The 11,902-nt window shown below is 44.5% G+C and overlaps 1 protein-coding gene across 6 annotated transcripts; it reads right to left on the bottom strand.

The window, feature by feature from the left end:
• Window positions 1-7,868: 7,868 nt before the first annotated feature.
• On the bottom strand, window positions 7,869-11,902 carry LOC110496135 (uncharacterized). Of its 6 annotated transcripts, none has more exons than XM_036952660.2 (2): window positions 11,775-11,902; window positions 7,869-9,640 (listed from the first exon to the last, which is right to left on the bottom strand). In XM_036952660.2, the coding sequence occupies exon 2, from the start codon at window positions 9,514-9,516 to the stop codon at window positions 8,422-8,424; it is 1,095 nt and encodes a 364-aa protein (XP_036808555.2). In that variant the 5' UTR covers window positions 9,517-9,640; window positions 11,775-11,902; the 3' UTR covers window positions 7,869-8,421. The 6 variants fall into 6 exon arrangements, with proteins under 6 accessions (XP_036808555.2, XP_021427523.3, XP_021427522.3 ...); XM_021571848.3 differs by lacking the exon at window positions 11,775-11,902 and adding an exon at window positions 10,753-11,018; XM_021571847.3 differs by lacking the exon at window positions 11,775-11,902 and adding an exon at window positions 10,601-10,814.

The raw sequence follows: 11,902 nt of genomic DNA, 5'->3' as shown, positions 1-11,902 counted from the left end.
AAAACTTGAATGAGAGGCGCATAATGTTGACGTCATGAAATATGACGTTTTTCTCCTTCTCATGTGACAAAGGTCTGGGGGGTTTCCACTAGTTACCACAGCCACGAAGTCAGAAATGATTGAAAACAAAAAAACATTAATTTCAGGTTAGGGTTAGGCATAAGATTAGCAGTGTGGTTAGGGTTAGGCTTAAAATAATATTTTAGGAAGATAAATTGTAGAAATGGGCGAGGTTTTTTTAACTTTGTGGCTGTGGTAACTAGTGATGACCCAGGTCTGGGTGCTGCCACTGAAAGTCTACTGCAAATGATTGTGGTACAATCTACTGTATCTCTGGAATATACAGACTACTTAATTGTATTGAATTAAATTGGGATGTTTAATAGCCTAAAGCAAGATCAAAGAACAAAGAAACATAAAAAAAACTGTTGAACACACAGACAGAAAGAGACACACACACACATTCTGCATAAAAGCAAAATATTTTTTTTATAATACATCTTAGATTGTATAATGAATTTGTCTTTTTATTGAGTATGATTTCCGTTTGCTTTGGTTTTCAAGTGGGATTGCTCGTTCAGTTTGTTCGGTCCAAACCTCCCAACTCTGTAGCCTGCTGAATGTCAGGTTAGAAAATGATCAACACACAGGTTAGAAAGCCATAAACACACAATTTGCAGATGCATTTAAACTGCTTGCAGAAAGTCTTAGCATTACTCATCATTAGTTTTCTGTCTTTTTCTGTCTATCTGGGCTTTGTAAGCCTCCAGTTTGAGCTCTCTGAAATGCACCTTGTAACATTAGAAATTGCTATGCAGTTGCTTGAGCTCCGACTGTCAGGCACCCTTTGTAGGCTTGTGTATTTTTAACAAGTTATTCATGTCTACTTGTCACAATGAGTGAAAGTTATAGATGTAGAGATGTGAGGAGTTTTTTATGCACAAGCTCCACTCAAACTGGGTGCTAGAGTTATTGATTTACAATTCTGATGTGTGTTGGCTTTGTGTGTTGGCAGGCTGACTTTGGAAGCTGGATATTTTATACTCATTTTCATATTTCTCTCTCTCTCCCCTTATTTCACTCTCGGCAGTTGTCGCTGGTTCAGCTTGACTGCTTCGTTAGGGCTCATCATTTGCATTCAGATTAATTATCTAATTACCGACAAATGTCCGGCGGCCACCCCACACTGCGGCTCGTCAGCTCTGAGCCTGTAATTATTTTAATCATTTACTTTCATCTGGAGCATTCCTGCCATACTCCTGTGTTTAGAGGCCATTCTTAATTACCCTGCCAAGACACTCTTCTCCTCTTTTTGTGAAAGAGAAAGGGAGGGAGGGAGGGAGGGAGGGAGGGAGGGAGGGAAAGAGAGAGAGAGAGAGAGAGAGAGAGAGAGAGAGAGAGAGAGAGAGAGAGAGAGAGAGAGAGAGAGAGAGAGAGAGAGGGAAAGAGAGAGAGAGAGAGGGAAAGAGAGAGAAAGCCCAATGGGGACATGATCCAGGAGCACTGACAGCACAGAGGAAGCTCTCTCAGCTCTCCTAGTTGTTCACCCCCTTCTTCATACTCTCTCTTTCTTTCTATCTCTACCCCCTTCTCTCTGCACAACCCCCCCTTCCCAACTTCATCCTCTCTTTCTCTCCCCTCTACACCCCCCCCCCCCCCCCCACACACACACACACACACTATCCCACCCTTTCCCCCCCTATCCTTCCTCCCTTTCCCCTTTATCGCAAGCACACACAGGAATCGCCCCTGGGCTTCAGTGCTCTGACTGCTAATACACTGACTCACACACACACACGCATACACACACACACAGAAAGCAAGAGAGCAGAGAGAGAGTAGAGAGAGAGAAAGAGAGAGAGACTAGATCAGAGTGGCGTGCACACGCACACTGTTTGTGGCACACATCACAATGCACACATCTTTCCACTATCCGCCTGGAAAATCTATACACCTCTCTGTCTGTCTATCCTTTATTTAGACAGCCATCAGCCAGCCTGTTCCATCTCTCAGTCTGGTTCCTGCCCAGCACATGAGAGATGGGTCAACTCCCCCATGACCACTCAGTAATGATGCTCTCACTGAACCCTTAAGCGAGATACACTCACCCTGACTGCTCTTGTTAAAGAAAAAAGATACAAGCTGTGTAATTGGCCTCTTGAATATTTAAGTTAGCCCGGGATGAAAGTTTAATGAAAAGATTATTATCTACCAGTTTATCACACTATTTCATATTTCATTTTATTCACTGGCTACTGCTACAGCACTGTCCATTTGGACAGCCGTGGAAACAGCAGAGAGACTCACGGGTTGAAGCCGCACGAGACAGCAAGTAGAATATGATGAATTGCATTAGTGAACTGAGCAGATTTTTTCTCCTTCTATGTATCTTCACAAAACACTCAGTCAATACTTCTAACACACACACACACACACACACACACACACACACACACACACACACACACACACACACACACACACACACACACACACACACACACACACACACACACTGTAAGGTTGCTGTTATTTAGTCTTATTGTTTGTATTTATAGGGGGAATTAATCCTTTTTGCCAGAAATGGTGTGAAAAGCAGACAATGTTGTGCTTTGACAGACATCGCACTTTAGCCAAACCCCAGTGGGATACGTGACAGAGTTTGGGAGGATTATGTATGGACCCAACTTGCCCTAAGGGGAGAGCTGCTGGAATGGGACATGGTTTGAACGACAGAGATTAGGGATCAAGGTGCACGGAGCAAACCATTTGAGGGAATAGCCTACACTGGTTAAAGCCCCCATTTCACCATACTAAAAAAAAAACAATAAATATGCTTGTCTTTTTGTAAACACTGAAAGATAAAAACAGTCTGGAAGATGAGGCTGTGGCTGTGAGGCTCAAGCATTTTGACATGGTTGAATTTACTGAGATAAGATTCTTGATCTTCACACACAGATTTTTCTTTGTGAATTTAGACAACATTCGCATGGATTTGTGAGATAGCCTAATTGGCCGCGTAGGCTAGACTGTAACCTGTTTTATTTGATAAGTTACTGCAATATTGCAAGAACAATTTCACACTAACCAACAGACTGGCCTATGTTGTGGTGGATCATGATTTAGAAATCTGGGGCTTGAATAGAAGTGTCGAGGGAATAGACAGAGTTATTGTGTTAAGACTTTGTTTAACCTTGCCTTCTTAGATTTTGGCATTCAATTATAGGTCCTGAAGAAATGCGAGGTCGGTATCAGTGGCACCGCTTATCGGTTTAATCCACAATTTCATGGCGCTGAGGCGGGATGGGTAGTGGCCCCCGCTTGCTTTTTTTGATGGGATGTCACCGTTTAGTGGTCCCTTTCGTATCTAAACCGGGAGAGGACGTCGAGGGAACCTGGGCACGAGAGACCACTTCATCTCAAGGGGGTGAAAGAGAGCAAGTTAAATGGAAGTGACAAGCTCTGAAAAAAATCCTGCCGGCAGCTGCGCGCATTCGACATAGCCAGCTCCCCTACCGTCGCCGGCCGCACGACCCCCGTGCCTGGCACACACACCTGCCGCTCCTAGAAGCGCTTTCACCGACAGCCACATAATCCATGGGCGTGTCGCGGAGGGGCTGCACTCAATGTGCTCTTGTGAAAACCCCTTATGCGTGAAAAAGCCCCCTTCCTCCATCTATTGTCCGACACAGTTTTATGGGACAACATTGGGCCTTATGAGGTTTCGGGATTTACATGGGACTTTATAGAAGGGTATAATCATTTCAATCAGAGAACGAATAAAGGTTTTAACACGCTGTTTTCATATTTATTAGCTGGTTAATGCAGCCGAGGCAGCTGAACCTTATACCCCGGACCCCACCAAAAATGCTCTCAGTCTCAGACCCCCACATTCAGAATGTCCCGGCGAACCCCCAGAGGACCCCTCAGACTTGGACAAGCAGGCAGGGAAATGATCAGTGATACAGGACTTCAGAAGGCCTAATATTTCCACGGACATGTCAGCAAATTGAAATATAGGCCTATAGGCGCACTGTATCGGCCTAGGTTCATTTGTGGTCCCAATCAGGGTCATCCTTTTATGTCAGCCAACAGGTTTGTTAAATCTGATATGTTAAAATAGGCCTACAGTGACGTGCATTCAGATGATGATGCATTCGTCAGGATGAATGGTGACTTCGTTGAATTAGGCCATTTTATGTTCAACATAAAAACAAATACAGGCCTCGATGAATTATGCATTCATGAGGAAATCTGTCAATAAGGCCTCTTGTCTAAATGGCGGTTTACTTTATGGAGAATAACATTGTTATTATTATTATTATTAGGCATAGCCTACATTTCAATAGCAACTTTACAATATGCCTTTGGACTTCTGATACATTTGACCTTTATACATTTTCAACATCTTATTAAAATCAAATTAGAAATGTGTGGATTAATTCATGTTCATGTCATGCAAAGAGCACTTCCCATTCTCTACATGAGGACATATGTATCTTGTCCATCCCTGACTCTCCTTGGCATTTCTAAAGCACTCCATCAACACTTTTGTTAAGGCTCTCTGCACAATTTCTATCCTCACAGAACTGTAAAGGTTATGATGATATAGCCTAGTTGTGCTTTCTGTTGTAACGCCACAGCCCTCCAGTTGTACCGAAGGTAGTTTGAGCATTCGCTAAGCATTTCCAATTTAGGCAATTCAGGAAGTGGTTTAAAATTCAGTTCATTAATTAAAATGTGCCTAGTATTTCTATGAGGATATTTTCCAGTCATTCATTTATATATATATATATATATATGAATGACTGGAAAAGATCCTCATATATATATATATATATATATATATATATATATATATATATATATATATATATATATATATATATATATATATCAGTATCCACAACAGCAATTAGAATTAAATGAATATATATATATATATATATATATATATATATATATATATATATAGACTTTGTATAATTGTACTTTATATATATATATATAAAGTAAAATTATACAAAGTCTGGCTGGAAATGAACCAATAATTTGTTTTATTTTCAATGGGAAACAAAGAAAAAGCCCAGCACTCAAACCACCCACACAATGTCATACTCAAGAAGGATGTATGGATCTATCTATCTATCTATCTATCTATCTATCTATCTATCTATCTATCTATCTATCTATCTATCTATCTATCTATCTATCTATCTATCTATCTATCTATCTATCTATCTATCTATCTATCTATCTATCTATCTATCTTCTGCTGTATGTTTGCTCTTTCTCTTTTGGCCACAGGTCTTTCTCTCCAGTTCATCATACACAGGCCGCGGGCCGCAGCCCTCTGCCCTCCCTCCCCCAATCCCCCACCACCCCCTTTCTGTCAAAGCTGATTGTTTCCACGCCAACAGAGTGCTGGGGGCTAGCACACTGTCACACTACATCAGGCAGAGGGAAGAAAGGGAGAGAAAGAAGAGAGGGACGAGAGAGTCTGCTCTATGGACTCATCCGACAGCACTGGGTAGTAGGAGCCTGTATGTCCAACTCACAAAACACAGGGGTTGAACTGAAGCTACTGTACTTCATTGGATCATACAGAAGAGTGCCCCCTTGTGTTCTTCACACGCTATTTAATTTTATTTAAAAAAGTGACCCGCTATGTGATGAATAGGCGCCCTCTGGTGGACTAAAACATATTTTCTTATTTCACTCGATTTTATAGGCCTACTCTAGGATACCAAAGATTTGTACAACTATCACTCATTGTTCTATCTGTGAGGATACTGTGTCATGGTGGGTTAAGCTTGTTGTCATTGTCATGTGAAAAAGACATGACGGAGTGATGGGGGAAAAAACACTTCAACAAAAGGCAAATAATTGAAAATCACCATCGTTATGGCACTATTACGCATAGGATGGACTAGCCTGATCTGGACGGTGATCGATCAATGCATGATTTACACAATTACAGGTGGTAGGCTAAATCAAGGCAATATCACTGATACAAAATATAATTCATGACAATGGTAAGCGTTTTAGGCAGAACTCCACTGCTATTGAAATCCACGTTACCCACGAATGCGCGCACGGAGTGGCAAAGTTGCCAGATGTCTACACAATATCCCCAAAAGTCTAAACTGTAAATTCCATACAGTCCATTTTTTTTAGTTTAATGAGCAGGTGAATTGTTGTTTCGCAAATATCTCAGAGAAACACTTGAAACCGAATTGGGTGACAGGAGCCACAGCTGTGTGCACCCCTCTCTCTCGCCCGCGATAATTTGGGAGAAAACGCCTCAAACAGCGTTGCTAACGTTATCTTCGCTCGTTTTAACCGACAAAATTAGCAGTTCTGCTCGAGGAGAGAGACGGTGCGGCATCCCGCAGCCCCCCCCCCGTGCGTCTGCTTCTCCCCGGGCGGGGTGCTCTTTCACCGGTGTCGCTGTTCGCGCCCAGCAGGGCCCCCGTCACACATGCCTCGTGTCCCGCCGTGCGGCGAACCTATTATACAGTGTCGCTGAAACGAAGAGATGTGTTCAGGGTGAGGGCACGGTGTTTAACGTGAGACACTACGCAGAATACCGATTTGAGTTAGAATGTGCATCCAAGAAAACTTTGTTCCTTACAGAGAGAGACACAATATAAACATTTGCTTGAATTGGCCCTTTGTGGAATTGAGGCCAATTAATGTGAAGATACTGCTCTTTTGCTTGGTAGGGCAGAATAGGTAACAAGCCCGAATAAAATGACAATCGCATGTCATTTCATAGGCTATAGGCCTATGGGTAACGTTTCCCTTCGCATTTTAACTTCACTGTAAATACATAGCCTAATTACATAATGGTGATTGTATATCCTCAAAATGGGGTTTTGTTCTCCCCGTGTACTGTTTCTCTGCGCTTTTTGGAAACGGTGTTTGTACACAGGACAATAACAGAACAAACAAACGTGTTGGCTGGTTATCCCAGACGCTTCCCCGTTTGATGCCCTACATACATCCCGCTTAAAAGCCAATAAACAACAGATAAATATGTTAATTCTCTCACACTTTCACTGTCATGCCTGCGTCCAGGAGAGGCGATAAGCTTTAGAACATAAGCCTGAGCGCCCGGAGTTCGGAGGCATAAACGAGGATTATCACAAACTTGCCCCGGGGTTTGGCTCATACTGCGGGACTGGACCGGAGGCTGCTCACCGGGCCGGATAGGACCACCGGGCCCTGGGGCGCAAACTGACAGATTCCCCGGGGGACTGGACTCTGCAGGACCAGCTCAACTCAGACTGCAGATTAGGTGGCGAAGGCTGGTATCTCTGGGAGCACACACACAGACACACACAGTACGGCTAGACGTTCCCTGCCCGCGGCGACGAGAGACGCAGTAACCATGCCTATAAAGATTGATGCATGTTCCTCACAGGGCTATCACACCCCCAACAGAACACACTCATGATGAGGCGATACAAACGAACTTTGTGCTGTTGATAAAGAGACGATTGTAGTAAAATTATCATGGACCAGAGGCTGCAATTTATATATTTAAACAACGAATACAAAGAGGCTTTAACGGTTCTATTAGTGCTTTATGAAAAGGATCAATTCCTTCATCTCAAATTGAAGATCAACATAATTCGCAAATAATTATCTCAAACGAAGGCCTATATTTTAGGTTTAGCATGTCTTCGATATAAACAATCTGACATTGCCTACTTGTTCTCATATTCTGCTAATCCACACCTTTCTGTGTACACCGACCTAACGTTGATGTTGGCTTTACACTGTGCGATGAGTGCAAATAGACTAGTAAAATCCCAACATCTTCTTCATAACTTTATACATTATTAACTCACAATACACGAATATCTCTAAAACAATTTTATTATGTCACTGGAGAAGACAAACATGATATACATATAATAAAAATAAAAAAAACAATTCACCTCATATGTTGTTTTTGGAATATTTTGGGATTATACCACAGTTATAGAGACAAATAAAACAGTACATTCTACACTTATATAGAACATTTGACGATACAGGCATATATTAAACTTCATATAATATGTTATTATTTCCATAGTTTGGCAGGGTTAGGGTGACAAAAGTCATCCTGGCTCTCAAGAAGAAAGGTGCCTTGGATATATTTGGATCTCAACAACAAATCAAAAACAAACTGCATTACCAACGTATTAAAACACCACATTAGAGTAAAATCTCAGAGGATGCTTGGAGATTGTCTAGTTTCGGGAAAAGTCAAGTCTAGGACACAATAAGCACAATAACCATGGCCAAGGCAACAATGCCTTTGTATTCCCCTTCAGCGACTGGCCGGTCTCTCCTGGTGACCACTTCCTGGTGACCACTTCCTCTGCTGGTGACCACTTCCTGTTGGGGCCTCTGCGCTTCCTTCCTGCTCTACGATTGGCTGGCTGTGGCAGTTGCAGTGGTGGCAGCGCCCATGCGCAGCAGCTCCTTCCTGTGGTCGAGGATGACGTCAAAGCTGGACTGGAGGCGGTTCTGCTGCTCCTGGACACGGCCCTGCAGGCTGCGGACCCAGCGGATCAGAGCCAGCCTGCGGTACATGGTGAGCTGGGCCTGGTGCTTCTCCATCTCCTGGGCCTTGAAACGCTCGCGGTCCCTCAGGGTCCACACGGTGTCCTCCAGCTCAGGCAGCTCGCCGCAGTCCGTGTCCGAGTCCGACAACGCTTCTCCGTCAAGCAGACTGTTCCCTGTTCTCAGAGGCTTGCTGCTCCTTTTCCTCTCCATTTTGTCATCCCACTTCCTGGTCAAAGAGGGGGTAAGGGGGCCTGCTGGGGCGGCAGGGGTCTCCTGGTTGCCCCCCTGGTGGTGATCAGGCTTGGGCTCCCCCACACCGATGCGGTCCCACCCTCCCATGCCAGCCCCTTCGCCTCCGCTCTCCATGTTGAGAGAGGACAGGCTACCACTGGACCTGTAGCTGAACTCAAAGTCTGAGTCGCTGTCGCCCCATTCCTCTGGGTCCTCCACTTCCACCTCCTCCTCCTCCTCCGCCTCCTCTTCCACCACCACTCCCTGTTTCATGACACCTCCCCCCAGGCCTTGTTTCTCCTTCTCGTCATCGCTCATCCTCCCCATCTCCTCCTCCATCTTGCCCTCCTCCGCACCATCCGGGGGCACTCTTCCGTACCCATCGTCCCCACTCTCAATCTCAGGCAGGGACTCCAGGGGGCTCCAGCAGGGCAGGCGGGAGAGCGGGGACAGGGGCCCCGGACCGTAGTGGTTGGAGGAGGAGGGAAGGTGGGGCTGGTCGCGGCCCAATGGGCCCAGGTTACGAGGACGCACCTGGTTGCGATTCTCGTCTCCCCCCGTCATGACGTCATCGTCTTGACCCAGGAAGTTGAAGTTGCCGTCCTTCTCGCCTTGCTTCCTTTTGCCCCCCTGCTGCTGGCTGTTGTTGCTGAGGATCCTCAGTGGGGAGGTGCCTCCCTGGCCTCGGTACTGGGGGTTTACGGGTCTGTCCTGGTGGAGCATTTTGCTCGGCTGAAACTCACTTCTTCTTGCTGGGGATTCAATTCTCCGTGAATGAGATTCAAGTCTTCTTGACCGAGACTCAATTCTTGTTGAAGATTCACTTCTTGATCTTGACTGAGAGTCACTGTTTAGAAAAGCAGAGAGAGAAAAGGGAATAAGATATGGAAGTTAATTAAGGCAATTGTTTCAAGGTTAATCCTTCACTATATATCAGATAAATCTAGACTCATTTCTCTGATACAGTCCAGTACGCTGCTGTATAACTCACAAGTTTGATATTAGCCTACAAACAGTTAATCTTCTAGCCATCGCTGCCATTCCGTCTCGTTCTAATATATTAAATCGTAGCTGCTCCGTGCATCCAATTGCACTCCACTTAGGCCTATATTACCATCAAATATTTACATGTCTCCTCAGAATGGAAATTTCACTAATCCTTACTTCGGGGTACTGCCACTCATTCTCCGCTCTGTCTCATGATGCGCAGGCACGTGGTGCTGAAGGACAGCGACTAACGTTCCGGGGTTGCGACTGGCACTGACGTAAATATGGCACTGGCACTGACGTAAATATTGGCGCTCGATTGGTGAGGATCAAGTTATCAAGTAAAATCGACATTGGGTGATGTGATATAACATATCAATATTATGCTTTATATTCGTTTGAGGTTCGTGCAATAGCCCAACAATAAAACGCACTCCCATCCTTCTTGTAGCCTATGTTTCGGCTAGGCTATAAAAGCTGTCAACTACAGGATGTTCTTTATGCACCATTAATTACGTCTTCTTAGACTTGTGACAGTCAGAAGTGAAATACCATAAAATTCCTTTAAATTAATTAAGCAGATACAAAATGAAGATGTGCGATTTGACAGGAACGAACGACGACGCCCGATGAAAGCATATGCTTATAGCTTATCATAACACAAATCATTAGAATAGCCTACCTACACAATGTTGTTTGAGAAAAATAGATGACAAAAAAGAAACACGGTTTTATTAAATTAATATAAAAGATGAATTAATCTCCATTGTGCGTCACGTAATAGCCCAGACCTAGTTCATCAGCAGCGCTATCAGCTCACCCCATATCCTCGTTCTCCTCGCTCGTCCGCAGCGATAGCCTCGCTTCCACTTATACAAAACAACCTTTACAATTCCTTATTTCATTCGCTGATTACACAATCATTCGGATTGACAAATGTGTGAATCGATACATAAGAGGGCCTTGTCTTACCGTATGCTAGTAAAGTGCTTCGTAGAGGAAGTAGATTGGGAGCCCTCCCTATTTCCCCCTCCTCTGGTCGACCCTCCTATGTGATGTTTATCTGCGACTACCCCCCCCCCCCTCCTCTCTCGCTCTCTCATCCACTCTTTCTAGCACTCTGATAGAACGGACTACCCAATGACTCACTTCCGAAACTGGGAAGGGACGGTAGAACGGGAAAATGCAGAGAGGTGAGCAGAAAGTAGAGTGCAGCAGAAATTACATTGAAATGTCTCACCATATCCTTGTTTTTTTAAAGGGAAAGTACGACCAGAAAAGTATATACCACAAACTAATATTTGTTTAGGCTACTCAAATGTAACTAACCTATAACACATTCTCATAATTTTGCCAAGGGAGACAGACTGCCATTTGTTGCATTAAACTGGTGACTGTATCTGTCGGTATTAGATTAGAGGGAACGCCTGTGTTGAGTGCGAGTGTGTTTTCGGGTAGGAGGTGTGGCACATCAGACAGACTTTGCAAGTATACTCCCTCCCCATCTCCTGTCGCTTGCGGCAGAAGAGCAGAAGAGCCCCCCCCCCCCCCCTCCCCCAACCCCCTCTTAACCCCTTTCCACTTCAACAACATCCCCATTCAAGTGCTGCACCTCCAGGCTGTCCCCTCCTCCCCATCGTTCAATAGTAGCCTAAGCACATGAAAAATACATCAAACACAGCGGCCGCCCGCGGCCTCATCACATGCAAAATCATCTCCATCTTCCAAAACCGAACACAGAACCGTGGAGCAGGACACCGATATAGAGAAACAGATAGCAACAGGGCCAGAAAATAGAAACATTGAGAGACAGAGAGAGAGAGAAACAGAGCATGCTTTTGCGGTGCATGTGGACCAAATGTTCACACGAAGGGTCATCCGCGAGGTCCCTCGGGGCGCTAAATAAATATTGTGCGTCGGTTATTGCGCAACCGAGGCAACTCATAAGCACCCATCTCACAACACAGGCATTGAATAAAAAGAGCATGACTTACCTAGTGAATAAGACCTTGTTATTTAAAAAATGTTTTCTTTACACAGCCCCGAGTAATGACCCACTTCCCTCAGTTCTGCTTCATCTCCAGCAACACCAGTCCTTACTGTGACAGTGGCCAAGGGGAAT

The sequence above is a fragment of the Oncorhynchus mykiss genome, chromosome 18 (genome assembly GCF_057628025.1).
Source record: "Oncorhynchus mykiss isolate SJ-2025 chromosome 18, ASM5762802v1, whole genome shotgun sequence".
Classification (NCBI taxonomy): Eukaryota; Metazoa; Chordata; class Actinopteri; order Salmoniformes; family Salmonidae; genus Oncorhynchus; species Oncorhynchus mykiss.
Note: the sequence above shows the minus strand (reverse complement) of the source record. Positions and strands in the feature narration are given on the sequence as shown.

Coding starts and splice junctions, on each gene's coding strand:
- LOC110496135 (XM_021571848.3), bottom strand. CDS start 10,883: ATGAGAGAGCGAGAGAGGAGGGGGGGGGGGGTAGTCGCAGATAAACAT. Junction 9,641..10,752: donor AAGCACTTTACTAGCATACG/GTAAGACAAGGC, acceptor TTTTCTAAACAG/TGACTCTCAGTCAAGATCAA.